This window comes from Peromyscus leucopus, chromosome 13 (assembly GCF_004664715.2).
Source record: "Peromyscus leucopus breed LL Stock chromosome 13, UCI_PerLeu_2.1, whole genome shotgun sequence".
Lineage (NCBI taxonomy): Eukaryota > Metazoa > Chordata > Mammalia > Rodentia > Cricetidae > Peromyscus > Peromyscus leucopus.
This window is the reverse complement of record NC_051074.1, coordinates 24717661-24740343: the sequence shown is the minus strand read 5'-3', so window position 1 is coordinate 24740343 and position 22683 is coordinate 24717661. Positions and strand designations below refer to the sequence as shown.

Below are 22683 nucleotides of genomic sequence, written 5' to 3'. Positions count from 1 at the left end.
CACATGGTAAGTGATGAATTTTTCCATTAGTGTTAATGAGCTGTGCCTGGTTAACTCCCCAGCATATCAGAACAGAGGCCACATCATCTGTCTCTCATAGTTAATTCAATTTGTTTGTATACTGATCTTTCACTCACTGTTTTCCAAAAAGCCATTTCAGGAGTGACAAATTTATGGGTACATGCTTTACAGAACTGGATATGTGATAGCAGAAGCAAAGGCAGTGGACAGAAGTCTCGGGAGGAATAAAATGATGTGCACATGTTTTGTGCACAACCGAGTATTAGCTGATGAGTAGTAAAGGCTAAAATAGTCGTTCATGGAAATGAAGATTTCTCTGCTTGTTTTCCAGAACCTCAGAGAAGACAACAAAGACTCAAAGAGAAATAATATTCAAAACAACTTAAAGTGCAATGTCACGGAACCACAAACAAGATAAAGCTTTGTCACATAAAAGCAAACCTGTGTCACATGGGTAATTAAAGGAGGTGCGGGGGAGAAAAATCTGAAGCAGAAATAACACATCACTCCAGAAATGCTGAATCAACTACAAAGAACAACTTGACAGCCATCATGGAAGCCACAGGGGCACTTGCTTGTGGAACAAATATAGACAGGAAGGAATGGAAAAAGTATTTGATTCACCTGTTTGAAGATTACCGAATCCCTGCCCTCCTCGGCTCCATTTCTGGGCTGGCTTTCTCTGTATGTTTTACTACTAATAGAAAGGCCAGCGACCACTTGAGTCTATAGTTGTAGTCATCTCCACAAAAGCTGCCTGGTTAAAGTAATGATAATTCTGAAAGCACATGTATGTTGTTCTGAAGCACATTTATCCCTTCCAGAAGACATTGTCAGATCCTCTATGTTACAAGAGCCACAGCGTACCTACATGGAGAGTAGGACCAAGTTTTAGTGACCTTATGACACTCTCTCTCTTCTACTTTCTCCCAAAAATATTAGTTGAGCACCTATAGGGTATGCTACAGACCATTACATACATACAAGCATCATATATATATGATAAGTATGTGAACTACGTATTCCAGAGGAAGGTAGATACATCTGGAAACCATAACATGATGGCCTCCCCGAGGGAACAGTTGCACTTCTGGTTTGTGAAGAGTCAATCTTTCCCTATCTATCTTCTTCTAACAGTAAAAACAGTGCATTTAGTTGGGTTCAGATATCAAATATTACTCCTTCAAGGATGTTTGCTTTGATTTCTTCTTAAACTGACCCATTTCTAGTACTGAAACCCTAAGATATTTCTAAGATACTTATTTTCTACTCACTTTTATGAAAATGTATGGAAGCTGCCTTCTCACTTTTTTTTTCTTAATTTAATTCATTAATTTTTTTGAGAGTGTCACATGTGAGCATTACATTTGCCTCAGTTTTCAATCCTCCCTCTCCTACCTCCAACTTCTGCCAGGGACCTGTGCCATGCCTTCTGTTGGTTATGTCCCTCTGGAGTGCTCTGTCCAGTGCTGAAGACTAAGTCAATGGATCCTGCAATGAGTGCAGAGGCGATTCCACTTCACACACACAACAGGCAACCAAGAGATCTTCTAAGGAGTGATGCTTTAGTTGTGTTGTGAAGGGCAAGGGTCCATGATGAAGTGCTGGGGGGAGGATGGGGTTCTGGAGGTGGCCTCCAGTGGCAGAGACACACACTGATGCTGAATATTGTGGAAAGCAATCGACCACTGAATCTGTGTGTGGCCAGGGGCCAATGGCCTTAGAAGACATTTTGATGTTGTAAGGGAGCCACTGAGATGTGCTTCAAGCAATATTTGGATGGTTGAACTCACACTTGGATGTGAGGAAAACAACCAGGGGGCACCAGGTGAGTCACTGGCAAAGGAACAAGAACAGAAAATGGTGAGTATGGAGGCAGATGGACATGCCTATGACACAATTTTAGAAATAAGTGTCGAGAAGATTGAGTGACTGTCACAGGTGGGAAGAGGACTGGAGATGATCTGTCACTTCCAAGTAGGGCCCTGGTTGAAGCACTGCACCACCCACTGAAACCTTGGAGGGGGCACGAGTTTGTTTTTGAGCATAATAACCTAAGCAATCATCAAAGGGTGGGGGTTACTTAGTGGGCAGATAGATATATGGGTCTCTGCACAGGAGAAATCGAGGCCAGAGGCACTATGGCGAACCATGAGCATTTAGATGTTCTTGCAGCCATGGCAACAAATGAAACTGAAATGACCACAGGAGAATCTGTGAGTGAGCACAAGAGAAGTGGTTTTCAGTCCCCTTTGCACAGAGAATTTTGTAATCCCAGTGCCCAGGCCTTACCCTGGGAGGCAGCTCAGTCCTGGGAGTTCGCTCAGAATTATCCTGGGGGATCCCATCAACAGAAGGACAGAAGGAGAACTGATGGTAAAGTCGAGGAGAGGGAGGTCAGTGGCAGTCAGGGGACTGACAGACACCAACAGTGCCTGGTCCTGAAGAGGGACTGACACCAACAGTCTCTGCTACTGAGAATGGGGCACAAGAGTGTGCAAGGATGACCACAAAGCCAGAAAGATATGCATGGGAAAAGCTTCTTGTTTCAATGTGAGATGTTGGCTTGCAACAACAGCTTACGGATGTTGTGTATCTACCATATAAAATCCAGCACAGCACATATTTGTGTTGTTTCCAACCTAATTAGAAACCAGTACATGTGCGACCATCATCCTGGCCAGAAATAACATAATGCCGGCTTTGTAAAAATCCTCCTTGTCCTCACCAACCAAGTATCTTCCTTCTATCAAACTTTTGCTTCCATTTATAATTTTTACTGTCTACATTTCATCATTCATAGGTCACACAAACTTAGCCTAGTATAGAATTTCATACCATTTACATCACACTGCATGTATTCCTTGGGTACGACTCTCCGGCTGTGGAGGAAGATGGTGTCTCCATGTGATAGAAAACAGTGGTCACTGGAGATTCGATCTACTTGTGTTCTCTGCTATGCACTAATTACCAGCAAGAGTGAATCAATCTATTTGTTTGTTTGTTGTTTGTTGTTTTGTTTTTTCAAGACAGGGTTTCTCTACGTAGTTTTGGTGCCTGTCCTGGAGCTCACTCTGTAGACCAGGCTGGCCTCAAACTCACAGAGATCCACCTGGCTCTGCCTCCCCAGTGCTGGGATTAAAGGCGTGCGCCATTCATTGCCTGGCAATAGTGAATCAGTCTGATCCCAGGTGCCTCCTCTATAAAAGGGAGGCGGTATGTACCATGAAATGTTGGCTGTGACAATTAAATACAGCAAAGCATTTCAAAACTTTATTACAACAGAAACTTAATATTTGAAATGTTATTGGAAAACAAAGACACCTTGCTCAGTAGAGTATCAATACCAAAGGCTGAGAATGTAGAGTATTTGCCTAGCACAAATGAGGCCCTGAGTTCATAACCCAGCACTACAAAACAAAGAAGTAATTTGAGTGTGTGGGAAAAGCCTGTCTATAATCCTAGCACTCAGGAGACAGAGTCCAGGGCTGTCAGCAAGTTCCACTCAGGGCCTAATGGCTAGCAAACAAACATCCTAAATAAAAGCACTAGATACTTTCTTATGCTGATGTCTGGGATTAGAAAAACATGCTGAATGAACCCAGAGAAGTTAATGCCAAGTACTGATAGCAGAAGAAGGCAAAGTGACCCCTCAGTTCCCCCCACTTGTCTGGAAAAATATGGTAGTCAGCTTAGAGCATGAGTACCTATGATGCAAAAGGCAGTGTGCCTTAACAAGTTGGTGCACACTCTCAAACTCTGGGCTCAGAGTCCCTAAGGGTCCACACCAGCATAGGCTGGAAGAAATTGGGCATCAGAGATGGGGCTCTTGTCACATTGTAGCCCCATCTAGCCCTCTGGCTACCTTTGTCTTCCATCAGTATTACACAACTCCAATCTCCAGATATTCAGAATTACATACACTCCCACACTGCATGAACAGGCATGCATATGCGCTGGAACACTGGCTCTGAATCTCAGCTGCTCTCTTCTGTTGGACTATACCTCTGGTACATCTTACCCATCCTTCAGGACTGAAACAGGTAGAGTGGGCAAACTACCCTCTGTGTGTGTGTGGTTCCAAAGACTTTCCTGACCACCCGTGGCTCACCAGCCACTTTTGTCATGCTGGCTACTTAGCTTTGTAAGTACCATCATCTCCCCCTCCCCAAATTCAAGGTTCTGAAAACAACAACACACCCCAACGCAGCGTAATTCTGTCTGTGTAACGTGTGGTTGATTCATGCTTGCTCAACCCAAAGATGGGACTCTATGAAAATGAAAAGGAACAGAAGCCATTTCCAGGTGAAATAATTTTGTTTGAAGCCTTCAATGGCAGCTCAGATAGATTGCTATTTTCTTATCTAAAGTCTGTACTGAATTACTCTATTTAGGAGAAATCTCTAAAATACAACAGGAACATTTCACTGACAGACTGCTTGCTGATGTGGACTTTGTGTTAAACACTGGATAGTCGCACAAGAACTGACTGATGAAATGGACAACACCAAGTGTTTCATGCTTTTAAGGATGAGTAATTTGTCGGCATGTGTTAAAGAGAACCATTTCCATCCCTTGGCATCGATGTCTACACTAGGTTCCAATGACATTTAGATTTATCCAGAACTTTCTCAGGAACTTGGCACAGCTTGCTTTGTTATCAGAACAACATCCTTCCCTTCTAGGAATCCCATTTGTAGAGCTGATCTCTACCTCTGCATGAGAGGCATCCCTAAGATCTCACCAGCTACCTGACAAGAACTGTATGAAATCATACACAATGAAAGCAAGAGAATAAGACTAGGCATTTTTTTTTTGATACCAGCTGACTTGACTTTTTAGAAATACAACAGCTGGGATACAGCCATGAATTCTTAGCACTTATTATCTGTGAACAAACATGAGGTGTTCCCATCAAAAGGAACCATGTAAATGGTCAGCTACAGATGCCATGTCAGTGTGCTCATTCTGCTACTTGGAAAACATGGTTCCTAGTTTGTCTCAAAAGGCTGTTTCAGTGTTTGTGAATTAGCAGTGGAGAATTCTTAGATAACTGAGTAGGTGGAGAGAAAGAGGCAGGGTGTTAGGCTTGACTGCATGTGGATCCTGTTCAGGAAATACTCAAAATAGTGATGTATGTTCTCTTATTTTTCAGAAGATTTTATCCTACATTTTATAATCAGTTTAAATACCACAGGAAACCAGGCCAAGGCGTCTCACTTGACACAAGACTCCAGGCCTTTTCTGAGTATAGAACAGCGATCTGTCTCAGTCTTACTTCTAAGCATGGATAAGGATTTATCTTGATATGACTAACAAGCTTCTACAGGATCTGGTGCCTCACAGAGGAAAAATAATGTCTTCATTCTACCCCAAATCAGAGAATAAACAGAGCGAAAACGGGCAACAACTGGGTAGTGTTTCCCAGAACACAAAGCAGAAACACAAGGCCTTCTAATTCCTGACTCAGAGAACGTTAAACATGTTAATCTGTTCTGTTTGCTCATTTTAATCCATGACAAAAGATGAGCAAAGGAGATTAAGCCAAGAATGAATACTGTGGACTGGGAAACTAATGAAGGCTCAGAATAGCACAGATGAATTTCCAACTTCACCAAGCAGTGTTAAGACTAGCCTTACCAGGGAAGCCTGGAAGCTGGCCACCAGCCTTCTGACTTAGTCCACTATACAGGGTTGGAATGGAGTCACTAACCTGTTCATGTGGATTGCCTTAGGACTGATATCTCATGACCATAGACTAGATGCTTCCTTTTGGCTTGGCTACTGTTAACTCATAGAGCAGACTGCTTCCAGGTCTGCCAACACAAAGGGTGAACATGTAGAAACTTTCAAGATAGCTTCCTAAGGCTACATGGATATTCATGAGTTAATACAATCATGTGTAGATGATTTTCATTAAATAGACCACACACACACACACACACACACACACACACACACACAGTACATATATAAGGAGTTGCATCTGTGAACAAGGCACCACACCAGAAAATAAATCATGACCCAAGGATCCCATCCATGTCTCCCTTCTAGTCACTCCTCAGAGACACACAGAGTGCTGAATAGCTACACAGTAAATTATTCTGCCCAGGTTTGTATTATTGGGGGCACAAAGGTCCTTGCACCCACAGATCACTAAGGAAACCAGGAATGTTAAACACATGGCCTCTTCTCAATGGAGAAAATAAAATACCTGATTTCCTGCCCAGAATGCTGGGAGTGGTTTTGGTTAATGACCTGGTGACCTATTTGCTATCTGTGGAGGCAGACCTCACCCACCGTTTGCTATAGAGGCAGACCTTACCCAAATTCCCTAGAATAATTATCCCAGACTCTTCCCTCCCTAGACCATTGTCCATTCTTATGGGAGACGTCACAAGTACTTTATAGCCTATTGACTTCTATGCTATTGGTCACACTAGATTTCAGGCCTTTAAGCCACAGAACCCATCTTCATGGTCACATGTGCTGAGTAAAGGAGTCTCTATGTAGTCACACCTTAAGCTTTATTATGTACCTGAAATTGGACTGATGGTTGCCTAGAAATCTTTCCCCCAAATTGTTCTGTGTTTCAAATATGCCAACAATGAGCTGCCTGGCATTAGACTTCCAGAAGCCCGATCCAGGTTGATGAAGTCAATCTGCACCGGGTTTTCATTCTCACCTCTTCTCACTGTTTGCCTCCCTGTCTGACACCTGCAGGGACCCTCACATTGTACCTTGTCTTAATTAAGTCATTTGCTATTTGTTTTTGGTGTTTGTTCTCTTTCAATGAGCTTTGTGTCTGGGAGTTTCGTCTATGTTTGTGTGGTTAATCTGTCAGTTCTCCTAGTCACCTGGCACCCTACGCTGTAAGCAAACGCACATCATCTATGTAACACTGATGGGCATGAAGTGCTCTTATGTCTAGGATTGCTACCTTCTGGTATGTCTTAGTTTCTTTTCTGTGGTGTGACTTTAAAAAAAAAATCCCCTAACAAAAGCAACTTCAGGGAAAAGGTTTATTTTGGCTCACAGTTCTAGAAAGATACAGTAAATCAGGGCACGGAAAGCATGGCAGCAGCCAGGGAAGGAATGGTGGCTAGTCACACTGTATCCACATTCCAGAAGAAGAACTTGAACAGTAGTGGCCACAGACCATAAACCCTGAAGGTCCACCTCCAGTGAACCACTTCTCCAGTGAGGCTCCACTTCCTAAAGCTTCCAGAACCTTCCCAAAGAGTGTCACCTGCTGAGAATCAAGTGTTCAAACTATGGGGACAAGGAGTGAGATGCTACCGTTTAAAAGTGGTGTGTCTGGGCATCAAGTAGACAAGGGGTAGGTTATGTCAACTGTAATGGTTACTGTTAACTGTCAACTGGAAAGAATCACTGTAGAAAATGGGCCTCTAGCATGCCTGTAGGGACTTCTTTGACTGTATTAACTGAGTTGGAAAGACCCACCTACTGTGTCTTGACTGACTTGGGAAAACCTGCCTAATGTGGGTGATGCCATTTCCTGGCTGAGATCCTGGACTGTACAAATGGAGAAAGGGAGCAGAGTAGCAGCACACATTTCATTCCTCGCTGCTTCCTGACTAGATATCCTGTGAACAGCTGCTTCAGGCCCAACCTGCTCCAACTCCTCTGCCATAATAGACCACACCCTTTAACTAGGAGCCAGAATAAACCCTTTCTCCCTTACATTGATTCTGTCATGTGATTTTATCATAGAAACAACAAGAAGAAACCAGGAAATGGTCCACATATTTTATAGTTGGTTTAAATGCATACATTTCTGTTGGGCATATAGCTAGGAATGAGATTGTTCTATTAAAAAAAGAAGTCAGTGTTTATCCCAAAAGTGGTGTTTAAACATTCTATAAAATATGCCCAAGTTCAGGGCTTCAATTATGTGCAGAATTATCTATTGCCCATTCATGCTTGAACCTTCTGGAGTATGTATTATTATAACCAAGGTCAACGCCATGGTGTCTCTCTTAGTTAGCAGGAAGATCATTTACAGATGCATGGCACATTATTTCAGATTATTGCTCTGGCATTATTTACTTTAGATTAATGTAGCTCTAAGCCGCCCTCAACCTTGCCCACTGTTAACTCTGAAAAAAATTGGAAAGTTCAGCAATAACAGCTAGCTCTCATAAATAGGCAATACACCTCTTCCATCTGGCCCCACATGCAGACAGGGAAATGAATATTAAATCTGACATGTCTGGCCCTAAAAATCAATAACTGAAACTGGCATGTGATGCTGTACTTATTATATAATCAAGACAAAGAGATAATTAAACTCATCATACTTGGCTTAATATTTTCATAACTAAAGCTTTTATTCCAGATTTCTGATTTATAAGTTTCTTAATGAAATTTCATGTTACACAAGGAGTTTCTTAACAGCTTTACCTGCCAAGATAGAGGCAGGCATTCAAGTAGCTTGGAGACTTCACTTTCTACCACATGTTTAAGTAACCACTACAACTGAAAGTAACCCCAGAAATCACTTTGTATAGGCCTTGCTTTCAAGTGGAAGATTTTCCTAGCACCTCCTTAACAAAAGTGGTGGTTTGAATGAGAATGGCCCACATAGGCTCAAATATTTGAATGCCTGATCCCTAGTTGGTGGCACTATTTGAAAAGGATTAGGAGGTGTAGCCTTTTTGGGGGAGGTGTGCCACTGGAGGCTGTCTTTGAGGTTTCCAAATCCCAAGCTATTCCCAGTTAGTTCCCTTTCTGTCCCATGGTTGTTGTCTCAACATATAAGCTCTCAGCTACTACTCCAGTGCCATGCCTTCCTGCCTGCTGCCATGCTCCCTGCCATGATGTTCATGGACTAACTCTCTGAAGCTGTAAACAAGACCCCAATTAAATGTTTTCTTTCACAAGTTTCCTTGGTCACGATATCTCTTCACAGCAACAGAAAAGTAACTGAAACAATAGCTGAGTGTTTAGATATAGCAAGTTGTGTGAAGTTTATTATATTTCCCTTTTTGACCTCAGTCCTTCCTAACCTACAAGTGAAAGACATAATATCAAAGAAGATTCCAACTCTGTATGAATCTGAGAGTCAGAGAAAGAATATCCTATGAGCAGTTAGAAGACACTGAGTTTAAACCTCATCACCAGTTATCAGCTATGCAAGGACAAGAAGACATAATTTGTCCAAGTTTCAATTTTTTAATTCATAAAATAGGAAAAAGAAAACCTAAATCATAGGGCTATGGTATTTATTTAATAAGATAATGCATTGGAAAACTGCTCTCTGAAAGTGGATAAATGATAAACAAATGTTACATGTTATAATTCTTAACATTGGCTTCACAGGGGATGAAAACACAGCACGCAAACTGCCAGTCAAAGAGCACCCCATTTTTTTTTCAAGAAACTTCCAACTGGCTTGTACTATTATCATTATCTCCAATCAAAAGTTAAGACTGGCCCTAGTGACAATAATTTTTTTGATTGTAGCTGTTAAACATTATTGAATAATGGTGGGGTTTTATTCCTAAAGAGTTAAGAAAATAGAGCCTCCATGAAAATTACATATCTAAGCTTATTTTTAGGAGCTCTAGAAAGAAAAAAAAAAAAAACAAAAACAAAAACAAAAAACGTCCTATGGTTAGGAATATATTGTCTTGGGAAAAGAAAAACCCTTCTTAATTTCTATCTTACTGATGTCCATGAATTTAACTTCTCTAGGATAAATTATTCAATAATTCCAGAAATTCCAAGGAATAGCATGAAGCTAATAATATAATTATACATTTCTTGTGCCTAATTGATAACGGAAGAAGCATTAATCTTGATTATAGAAACATCTTTAGGAAAAGAGGTCATTGCAGTCTAGTTCCTGTTGCTAGCAATCAGTCTGCTATCTGGGATCTCACATTAGAATAATGATCCTGGCACAGGTAATTTTCATTGTAGCACGTGGTGAAATGCACATGTGAATGCATTACCTTCAATTGGAATAAGTCTTATGTAGACAGTATGTGCCAGGTGCTAAAGCACAATATTGTTATGTATCTCTTAAAGTAAGCAGCAGAATATATCAAAGTCCACCTTCTCATCTGCATTTTAAATTGCCAGTCATTTTAATTACCCATGGTCAACACCAGTCTGAAAATATTGGCCAGAAATTCCAGAAATCGATGTTTTAAATCACATACTCATCTATGTCGTGTGATGAGCTCTTCTATTACCCTGCTCAGTCCTACATGGAACATTAATTGTCCCTTTGACCAGAGTCTCATTCACTGTAAGATATTTAGAAGGCATCTTTAATATTGGTCCACTGTTCTGGTAGCACAGGGCTTCTGTTCAAAAACCACTTTTTGCAGTTAAGAATGGCCCAAAGCACAAGAGTGGTGATGTGGCCTCTCCCACATTAAAAGAGAAGATTTATATAAAGATTTCTTTACTTTCTACTTAGAGAAAGAAATAAAAAGTCATAAGCTGAGGTTGTTAAGAGCTGCAGTGAGAACAAAGCTTCGTGCCTGAGACTCTGAAGAAAGAAAAATAAATCCACCCTGCTTCATTTGTCCTGTCTTTCTCTCCTTTTCTCTTCCTTCCTTCCTTTCTCTCCTTTCTTTCTTCTTTCTTTGGCCTTGGAGAGAGTGAACGGGTATGTGCCATGGTGCATGTGTGGTGGCCAGAGGAAAAGCTTGTAGAGTTAGGTTCTTTTTTCACCTTGTGAGTTCTGGGAATCAAACTGAGGTTATCAGTCCTGGTGGCAATTGCCTTTATCTACTGAAATGTCTCTCTAGTTACCAGTCATATTTCTACCATATCTCAAACTGCAAAAATGATGGCCAAAGTGATGAATAGTTAAGATTTTTTTTTTAAAAAAGAATCTTTGAATTGTTGGTGAAAGCTTTTTAAGGAAGTATGTTCTGATGGTTGGTGGCAGGTTGTGTGGAGCCAGGAAGTGTGGAGCCACATGAGCATGTCAGCAAGCTATCCCCTGATGTGAGCAGCACCAGCCAATCACTGAGACTCAGATAGTTATAAAGATTCTTTGAGGGTCTTTGATCACATTCCCTATGGCTATGGGAAGAGAAACCACATCAGTACAGAGAAATGAGAACTCATCAAGAACCATCATCATGTTCTATGGATGATGATGCAGAAGCCCCAAAATGATAGGAATTCATTCTGGCATTAAAGAAATTAGCTAATTTGCCATTAGCTAAAGGATAAGCTGATTTGAAATTGTACTACTTTGGAAAGTAATAGAGAGATGATAATTTTCATTCTAGGGATGTTTATATGTTGTTTAAAATCAACTAAAGTGTGAGTTCTTTTAAGTCTTGTTTGACTTTGTATGTTTGCCTGTGAAATATAATACCGATCACTAGAGTAAAATTGATCTACTTAAGCTGTTGAGCAAGCAGTGAGGAAGCTGGTCAGAGTGGATGCTGGGACGCTTGTGAGAGGGTGTAACACACTCACCCCAGGGAGAGAATGTAGAGGTGGATGAGATTCTCCAATTCCTGAGAATATGCAGTCAAGCGATTTCCCAGTGCTCCTGGGAAATAAGAACAATAAAAGCAAAGAGAGACAGTAGGGCTTCTACTGATCCAATGTCACATGACAGAATGTCACATGATAGGGATGCCAGAGACAAGAATCTAATAGAACATTGAAAATGATGTGGAAAGAGTTGATTTCATCCAAGAAAGATGTTGTCTAAAAGCAATCTAAGAAGAATAATTGGTACATTGAATAAAAACTACATACATACAAATATTTGAACATATGTAAAACTACACACACACAAAACACACACACACACACACACACACACACACACACACACACACATACACCAGCTAGTAGAGAACTCTGCCCCCACCATAATAAATGCTAAAAGCTGAGTGATGCAATGAAAGGTAAATCTGAAAGATGAAAGCCTAGGTTAAATATCTATCTCCAACCAGTGTCGTTCACACATGAGAAGTGTTTTCTGAGATGCAAAGATATAATGTAGGATAGTCAGACATCACAATCAGCTTGCAGATAGATCTTGAAGTGGAACAAAAAATGATTGATATAGAACTGAGGAGACAGGGGTGGAGAAGCCTGTGGGTGTCTAACAAACAGACAGAAGAAAAGTGCAGCTCTAAGCTACACAGGGAAACCCTGTCTCAAAAAACCAAAAAAAAAAAAAAAAAAAAAAAAAGATTACCAATACTGTTGCTCCCTGCTTCCTTCTGAGAATTGATCTGTGCTTCTAAGAGACAGGATGTGGGTTGAGAGAAGAGAAGGAAGAAGAAAGGAAGAAAAAAATGCAATGCCAAATTCAGCCAACCTTGCTAGGCACATTCAGTTAAGAAGCAATCTCCAGGGATCCATCGATGGATGGCTATCTACCCAGCACTGGGATCCTGTCCCCACACTGATGTACATAGGCCCTAGGAATCAAACTCAGGTCCTTAGTGACAGAGCTAACTCCTTAGCCTCTTAATATGGGACAAGATAGAACTTGGGGACAGTTGAACAAATTAGTCATTTCTAATTGATAGAAAATTTACAACACAAAGACAGTGATCTTGACACCAATGCACCAAAAACATAAAATCCTATTGTGTGCCTAAAGAGTTTTTAACAATATGAGAAAGTACTGTCATAAAAAAAATTAGTAACAGAAGTAAAAGACAAATATTCTGTCTGATAACCCAGATATGAAAAAAAGTCATGTACATACATATAATAAAAAGAGGAATGGAAAAACTAAGTTCATTTAAGGCATATATATTAGTATTTGGGTTATCAGAGGTTATTTTAACTTAATTAAAATATTTACTATTAGTGTATTGATATATGCCAGGGCATGCTTCGGAGTCAGTTCTCACCTTAATCTTTTGGGATTGTCTAAGGATTGAATCCACCCTTAAGCAGCAAACACTTTTACCCACTGAGTCTTCTTGCCTGCTTCCTTCCTCAGGTCACTTATAAATACTTACTTGTGTTCTCAAAATTTTTAATTTTGCCCATGAAATGAAAATTCTAACATTAACTATGGACTTCAAATTTAAGACAATGTATATTTACTCTATTTCTATTTTTTTCAGTTCTTTGATAGTTTCATACACGTATGTGATAAATTTGAGTCCTTTTTACCCTGGTACCTGGTCTCCTCCTCCTGCTGCTGCTGCTGGAATCTTTCATTTTACCAGCAAACCCTCTCCTATGTCCATGTCTTTATCATTTATGTGAGACCAGTGAGTTTAGACAGAATTTCATATATGAGCACAAGGAAGCTATGCACTGGAACATGGACAACTTATCAGTGGCTACCCCTCTTTTCCCTAGCCACCATTAACTGCCCGTAGTCTCTTGGGGGAAAGATGGGGTCTCATGAGCCCTTCCTTCTTCCATGATGAATGTTGGCGGGCCTGTCTTGTGCAGGTCTTATATAGGTAGCCACAGTTACAGCAAGTTCATTGGTGCACTGGCCCTGGCATGCCCACAACTCTGGCTCAGCTGTCGTATACTTTCTGTCCCCTCTTCTGTGATGTTTCCAGAATCTTGAGATGAGAAGGGTGCTGTGGGATAATGCTTTCGTACACTGGTTAAATAAAATATTGATTGGCCAGTAGCCAGGCAGGAAGTACAGGCAGGATAAGCAGACAAGGAGAATTCTGGGAAGAAGAAGGCTGAGGGAGGAGACGCCACTCCGAAATCTAGGGAGCAGCATGTAATGGCACACAGGTAAAGCCATGGAGCGGGTGGTGACACATAAATTAACAGAAATGGGCTGAGTCTAAGTGAAGAGCTAGTCAGTAGTTAGCCTGAGCTAATGGCCAAGCAGTTTTAATTAACATAGGCCTCTGAGTGGCTGTGGACCGGACGGGATAGAGGAAAACTTTCAGCTACAGAAGGGTATGTGTGTGATAAACATTTTCCATTTAGGGCCAAGAACTCTACAGTTGGTTTTTTTCCCCTACTCCCTTTGACCACTTACACATCTCTGTATTAACCAGTAGCCAGAGAAATAAGAAATGTCTCTAAGACAGGCTGAGAGCTGCATTAATCTCTGGTTGCTATTTTTAATTTTAAGGCAGTGGATTTTCTTTATTTTTGTTTGACTGTGATTTGGGTTTTCAAGGAGATCTTAATCTTCTTAGTTGAGTATCAATGTTTTCACACACCACCACCACCACCACCACCACCAAATCCATGCTTGCTTTCATCACACTAAGCATACGGTTCCTGTATCTGGTAGTTCATGTGACTTGGAATGTTGCACTTAATAAAATCTTCAGAATATGTCACAATGTACTGCTCTTGCTACAGAACCAAGCACTTCACATGCAATCCCCATCTTTAAAAACTGAAAACATTGAACTCCCATATAATTACTCCACATTTCATAAAGTCAAACTTACACATTAGCCTTGAAAAATTTTACAGAAATAGATAGAAGTAATATGAGGACCCATAGCCGACCTTTTGTTACACTATCAATGCTTTTACAAAAATTGGGTAATTAATCATGTCATTTTGAGAATTGAAAGTATTCTTTAAAGTCAGATACTTTTTTCCATCTGCCTGGTGGGGGAAAATTGCACTGGCAAGTTTATTTTTAAATCCTACTCAGTACAGTTTCACTATGTGGTAGCACAGCGTCAAGGACAATGGCTAGCCAATGACAGGGAACCAGACAAATGTGGTTACATGGCAATCAGTCGCTCTCTTGGCACAAGAAAACTTTAACTAAAGGTGGCAATGAATTAAGGACTGTGCATCTGACCCCAAGACCCCATTTCAATAAGCCCTTGTAAATTCTCACAACTCACAGAGACAAATAAAATGGCACAGATATTTCATAAGCCCTTTTACTTCTTATCTCCATGAGGAGAGTTCTCCTGTGGGGAGATGAAGGAACTACAAAGAGGCAGGAATGTAATCATAAACAATTCGGTTAATTATCATGGGCAATAAAAACAGTTTAGAATGAGAATAAAAATATGATAAAGAGGAAATTGAGTGTATCCTTTTCCTTTTACTATAATTTCTTTTATTTTTCTCCTCAACAAACTAATAAATGGGTAAAGTGTAGGAATGTATACAGGTAGATCACAAGAAAGGAGACTATGGCAGAACAGAAAGATCAAGAGAATGGTGGAAACTGAAGATGAGGTTTCTGGAGTCAGAAGTCAGTGCAGGGAGGCAGATGCAGGATACACTAGGAAATGAAGTAGACAGGGTGTTTCCCCAGTATGTCTAGTCAGCACCAAGTCACCATTCCAGAGCCCATTCACAAGTCCATAGCATACACAAAAACTTCTGGTCGGCTTTCTGAGACCCTACTTTCAGGAGTGAACACAGAGAAAGATCATCAGGGTCTGAGAAATGCCCTTGATACATGATGAGGAGGAAGCCAAGCAAGTTCACTCACACTCACACTCTCTCTCTCTCTCTCTCTCTCTCTCTCTCTCTCTCTCTCTCTCTCTCTCTCTCTCTCTCTCACACACACACACACACACACACACACACACACACTCACACACACACATACACGAGAAAGAGAGAGAGAGAGAGACAGACAGAGAGAGAGAGAGACAGACAGAAAGACAGACAGACAGACATTGCTGAGGAAAAGAATCAATGCATGAGGCAAGGGAAGACCCACAATCCATCAAATGAGACCAACACTCAACTAAGAAACTAATCAGACAACAATGGATCCCCAGAAATTGATAGATTCCTGAGTAAAACTGTAGGCTTCAACTTCAGGATTAACAGTTACAGAAGCTAACCAAGAGACAAGGTCTTTAAAGCCAGGTGAGAGAATTTCAAGTATCATTCCAGGAACAAACATAATAGAAGAGGTAAATTGAAAAGAAAAAACGAAAAGAGTACCATCAAAGTAATCTTACCAGAGCATTCCCCAGAAGTAAAAGATGTGGGTTTGAAACTGTGGTGAGATTAAAACAATAGGAGAAAAGAGGCCCATTTCAGAGCACTGAGGAAAAAAGATGTGACTCGTGCAGAAGGTAGTTAGAGGAAATGGCTCTCGGGAGGGTCCAGTCTTTCTGGTGGACTTATGCTTGAATGACAGCTGATTTCTCAACAATGAAAAAGTAAGAGAACACGGCACACAGACTTTCAACATAATGAAGAAAAAGAGTTCTTTTTGAGTGAAATCTACCTGACCAAGGCTGAAAGAAAAAAATGGGGATAATTTAGTTACACACACACACACACACACACACACACACACACACACACACACACCCCTACTTGCTTCATTCTATCCTTAAAAGACCAGGAGGCTAAACAAAGCAGGGAAAGAAATCCCAGATTCCAGACTCAGATTACGACTGAAGGAGAAGGTTACACACCCCTGTAATCTCAACACAGGAAAATTGAGTCCAAGGCCAGATTGGGACACAAAACTATATAGATTGGTCTATATGCTCCATTTCTTCCTCTTCAAACAAATAGACATACAATTTATGTTTGTTGTAACTTCTTATGAATGCTAACACCATCCTTTCTAATGGCCAAGAGGTATTTACTAGATAGATGGAAATTGAAGCCAAGATGAGTGGGGCAGTCTGATCCATACTACATAGAAAATGAGAGATCAGAGCATCTGACTTGGGCATTCAATCCAGCCTAATCTAAATATGAACACCTGTGGGTGTGCATGCACGTACACACACACGTATACACACACACACACACACACACACACACACACACACACACACACAATCTGAAGTGATTTCATCTTCAGATTTGAGCTGACAAAGTTACTCCATGTAAACTCCATCTGGAGGCTGACCTGTGATCTCACTGCATGAGGAACACTCAAAATCACCTTGAGGAAATGAAACCCCACTTCTGAGCAGCAGGTGTCCCCCTGTGTTTCTGCAACACATTAGCCATGTGTGCCTTGCATCCCACCCACCTGCAATGTGCCAGAGGCCCCCACGCCATAGGGCTCCCTAGCTATCTGTGTGAAGAATGTAATTATCCATTCCTCAATAAATTACCTTTGCATCTTTTTATGACACAGCAGTAGATCAAGTCTCCAAGACTATTTTATTTATTTAGGAAAAAAACACATTTTCTAGTTCATCCTGGATCTTGGCTCAAAAATTAAGTTTTTAGGTGGCTATCTTTAAATATTTTTATGTTAACAGATATGACTACTTCATTCTCTCCGCTATGTAAATTCATTCAAATAAAATGTAAATTGCATGATAATTGTGTGCCAAAAGTCCCATTTTTCTCACAGATAGAACTGATGCAGTTTCTTCCAAATAATGGCTTATATTCTACATAAGCTTCAAATAGTCTTGAATTCTGCTGTTAACCCCTTGACTACTTTAACAAAAGTGAAAATAGAGCCAACTGAAATCTGTCTAGAAAGGGCCTGCAGGGGTCTGCCTGCCTGATCGGTTGACATGACAGATTATTTCCAAAAGTCTTCAGTGGTATCTTGATGTCACTGTTCTTGTCCGCTGAATAAAATGAGACACTGACAACTCGTTTAACTCATTTAAAGAGACTTTCACTTCCTTTCAAAATACCAGCCCTTCAATATAAGAACTGGAAATTCTGACACAGTTAGGTAAAAACAGTAAGTGTGTTCTTCCCAGCCTGGGAGGCTCTCAGGGAAACAGGGCTGTACTGCCACTCTTCTTGTAGCAGCAGACCTGGGCGACTTCATACTTCCCCAGGCTTCAGAAGCAGGAACAGGGGATGCTGTATACTGGCTGTGGTAGTTTAAGTGGGAATAGTCCCCATAGACTGTGTGTTTAAATAATTGGTTTCCAGCTGGTGGAACTGTTTGGAGAGGATTAAGAGGTGTGGCCTTGTTGGAGGACATGTATTGCTGGTGGTGGGCTTTGAGATTTCAAAAGACTCCTGTCATTCCCACTCCCCCTTCCCTGTCTGCTACTTGTGATCGTAAGGTGAGCCTTTAGCTGTTCCCACCACAAGGCTTTTGCTCTACCATCATGGGCACTAACCCTCTGCAAGTATAAGCCCAAATTAAATACTTTCTTTTATAAGTTGCCTAGGTCATGGTGTTTCATCACAATAATAAAAATGAAACTTAAACACAGGCCTGGAGTGCAACTGGTTGGGGGTCTGTTTTTGGCTTTCCTTTTTTTCTTATAATAATTGCCTAATAATCTTTGGAATAAGATTGCAAGAGGCATCTTGCAGAACGATGCCTTTTGGTTTAAAAATAAATCTAAGTCAAGAGAAAGAAGTTCTTCTGTTTAGAATATATAAGTTTTTTTTTCCTTTAAATTTGTCAGGAATGATTCAAGCCATAGTTGACACTATCTGGGTGTGAAGAGTGGGGATGCTTTGAAATGCTCATCTGCTCCTTTTCATCTTTTTGACTATAGGAACAAAGTTCATGATAATCCCTTTGGGTGGGAGATGGAATATTTTTAACAGGCTTGTGCATGGGTATATGTGGATATGTGTGTGCATTGGGATAGACACCTTCAGACAGGAAGTGAAGAATGGTACTTTTACACTTTCAGAATTATGTAAGGTTTAGGCCACAATAATACAAAGAATGTGGAAACACACTCCAGGACTAGAGACAACACAACAATTCTTATTCAGTTAATTATAAGACAACGTAAATATATTCTCAAATTATACAGGAAGTCAATTGGTTAAATAATTAAAGTCAGAGAAGAGATGTCCAGTGTGACCTAGAGCTTGCCACATTACCTGAGGTCCCCACTCTCCAATGACCACCTTCCTACAATCTATACAGCTCTACTGGACAAAATGGGCAACTCATTTATCAGTATCAAATACTGTTAAATAGAAGTAAGGCTATAGGCTTTCTGTTCAAACATAAGTTTGGATTTTTATTTACATTATGTGTTTATTTAAATGCCTTAGTACTTAGTAAGCATGTAAGGGTAAAAAAATCTAATTCTTAAAATTTTATCTTTTCTGAAATTAAAGATAAACTAATTGCAGATGTTCATTTCTGAGTCTCTGGGATTGGGAAGCTTTCTCACACCTTGCCTTTATTTACACAAGTCCCTTCTGTGTCATAACCAGCTCTACAGCTGGACAAGAGCCAACCAAACAGCCCCAAGCATGTGTGGGTTCGGGAGAGGGGGGGGCATTCTCTCATGCCTCCCGACTCACTAACCATGTCCAGTTGTTGGTGTTGTCATACATCTACCGTGGGCTTTTCCCCTCTCTAGGCTTCACTCATCTTTATTCTACATTCTAGTTTGTGCAATCCAACCTTGAACGACTATTTGGTGGATAGAACACACCAGACATAGTCATGTTAATGATTAAACAACACAAAAAAGAGCAGTGAACATAGAGCAAAGAACATATTGGGTTAGTGAAGGGTTTAGAGAAACTTCTGGAACAGGGAAAGCATGCCCACTGTGGCGCTGGCTTCTTCAGAATCCAGCCAGAAAAGGTGAGCCAGTGACACACACACAGCTGGAAGAAGTGGGGAACATGGGGGATACTGTTGGGCAGGGGGCTGCAAGACCTTCCAGGGAGCCTGCTGGGCAGGGGGCTGCAAGACCTTCCAGGGAGCCTGCTGGGCAGGGGGCTGCAAGACCTTCCAGGGAGCCCAATCTCCACAGGAGGGTGTCCTCTGAGAGCTTTGTGGGAAGGACTAGCTGCAACATTATGACTTAGTTACATTGGAGGACAATGACCCTAGTTGTAAAGGAAGAACTAAGAAAAACCTGTCACTTAGAAAATGCCACAAAGAAGGCAGAATACTACATGAGATTCCTTTGAGTGTGTCAAATGGAACGCTGTGGTGGTGTAACTGTCTTACACACAGGTTGTTGGGGATGATAGCCACAGATGACCACTGAGTACTTGAAATATGGAGATGATATTTTCATATTATTTAATTTTAATTAATTTAAATTGAAACAGACTCACGGGGCTAGGGAATGCCAGATTGGAATTTGCAGCTCAGAGTATACAAACACACACACACACACACACACACACACACTCACACACATTCATTTTACATACAAGTATATACATAGGCACATGCGTGTATAACACACACACACACACATACACACACACACGAAGATTCTCTGTAGCCACATCTGATAAAGTCTGAAAAGTGGCTCCAATATCCACAGAGGCCTCACCCAACTCAGACAACCCTCCTAATTCTGCACCAGCCTCTTGCCTTTGCCAGCCTTGTTTGACCTTCACTGATTTTCTTTCCCCGCCACAGAACATTGAGACATTCCAATAGATCCAGTTCTGCTCATAATCCCACAGATGCCCACAAGCCACCAAGATGTCTGCATGCATTTGGTTCCTTTCTTTTCAATGGGCATGCTACATGTCTACACACATAACACTGACATATGGGTAGTTATGCGGCATGTTTCCCAGTACTTCTTCTAGGTACACTTGCATTGATTACCTCGGAAGTACTTTGGGCATTGCCTTCTCAGACTGCCATTCCTTGACAAAGCAAGGGCTTCCTGTGTTACATCTAAATTTCTGTTGTGTGAGCAAATGACTTCTTACTTCACGTGTTACATGACTTATTCCTTTCTCTTCCTGCTTATTGTTGATGTTTGTATTTGGAAAATTTAATACTGGTTCTTTTCAGTTTTAATTTATGTGCTCTTACTAGATCGTTAATATGAATAACTCATCTACGCATAACTTTACAAACTACTGGGGATAGAAACAATAGCAAAGGTTTACGAATGTATATGCATACATTTCTTTATAAGTACCATTTACTCTGCATTCTTTTAAACACCTACAACTTGAAAATAATTTTGCTCTCATTTAATATTCTTTAATAGAATCATCTATCCTCCATATGAAGAAAAAGGAGGGGAAAAATTTAAAAATAAACAGAAAACAGGAGAGAAAAGTTTCTGGAATTTTCTATGAGAAAGACTCGGCAGGTGTGGAGATGGTTCAGAAGAAGAGCAAGACAGAGAGAGGTAGGGCGAGTACATCAGAAAGGCACAGTGATCGGGGGATGTAGCAGCAGGCTCTGAGACACATTCACAATGTTACATACAGCTGCTGGTCTGCACAATGCTCTCTTTCATCCCTAAAATGATGTAAGTAAGGAAAATCTTTACCTGTGGTGCCCTGCATAACGTGGGCCACGGATATGGCCTATTCCTCGGCACCCAGGAGTAGGACATACAGCTTGACCTGGAAGGATTTTCACGTCGTGTGCCCCTTCAGGAAGTAAAAGAACATAGCCTCAAAACTCTTGCTGAAAAAGAATTGGAAACCCTAAAAGATGCAAATGATGTTAACAGAGACTTTACAAATTAAAACAAATTGTCACCCCAAACACCGAGTACTGTGATGAATTATAAAAATGATGTGACAGAGCCTATGATGGCTGTGATAGATACCACTGCAGTATGGGTAGCATCAGAGACAGGAGAACGAACAGGCATTGTGGAACATTTTTAAAAAGCAGATACAAGAATGCTCACTTTTTTTTTTTAGAGATTAGTAATGGCAAAAGCTACACGGCCACAAGCTGATGACTGAGTTCCATAAATGTCCACAACCAAGCCAGTGAGTGGGGGATGCAGACCCCAGCACCTTCTCCCTAGCCAAACTCCTCAATGTGGCTGTGAAGACAAGGCAAAGAAAAAACCAACTTCATACTTCACCTCTCTCCCTCTTTTAGATAACACTATGCTGTACTATTGGACTGCACTCAACTGGCCAGGCCTGAGATGACTTATGATAACACCCAAATAAGACAGCCTCTAAAGATGAACAGGGCTAAATCCCCAAGCTCAGCTCTGTATTTGTGCTCACAACATCCATCTACACCTGGACATGTACACGCACACACATACACACACACACACACACACAGAGACACACATAGAGACATACACACACCATATAGACACACACACACACACACACACACACACACAGCTCATGGAATGTTCCATCCTACTCCCTCATACTAATCTAGGAGGTATCTCTTCAACACTATGCTTTCCTTCCCACCCCCAGCTCGTACACTTCTTCTTCAGGCTCAACAAGCTTCCAGCTCCCCTCACCACACCTGGTCTAGACCAGGATTTCCGCATCTCCTAGCTCTAGTGTCTTCTGGATGTGTGTAAAGACACTCTCCCCACAGCCCTCTTCAGGGGGTACTTCTCTGGGTACCCATGTGAGAGAAGTCAGTGCTGCTGGCCCTTCCAGTGTCACTCAGAGACCTCCTGGCCCTCATATTCCCAGACCACTCTCCCCAATCTGCCTCTCTCACTCTGTCAGCCAGGGAAGACTGACATCCAAATCACCACAGTTCACTTGATTCTGTTTCCAACAGCTGGCCCAGGTAAGCTCAAAGCCTCCCAGGACTTCCTGTCCATGTGTCGAGCCCCACTACTCCCAATCACTAGCCTCATCTCAGTGTCTTCTTCCCTGAGCCACCCGGCTGCACAGAGTGGACCTTGTTAGGACTGCTTCGTCCCCCCCCCTCACTGAAATGGCAGTCCAGCTGATGAGAAAAGCATTTCCCTTTAGTCAGCTCACTCAGGAGTTCCAGCTGCTGCTGCTGCTGCTTTCAACATCCGTGGAGTTTCCAGGCCATCTCTAGTTCCCCCCTCGGTTCCCTCTCACCAGAAGCCACTCCTCATC

General features: G+C 41.3%; 1 protein-coding gene across 1 annotated transcript in view; it reads right to left on the bottom strand.

Moving 5' to 3' along the window:
- Positions 1–22683, bottom strand: part of L3mbtl4 (L3MBTL histone methyl-lysine binding protein 4) — a 200255-nt gene that overhangs the window by 35219 nt on the left and 142353 nt on the right. The window contains exon 11 of the mRNA XM_028885131.2: positions 21144–21246. Coding sequence (XP_028740964.1) covers positions 21144–21246 — 103 coding nt within the window. The remainder of the gene's footprint in view (positions 1–21143; positions 21247–22683) is intronic.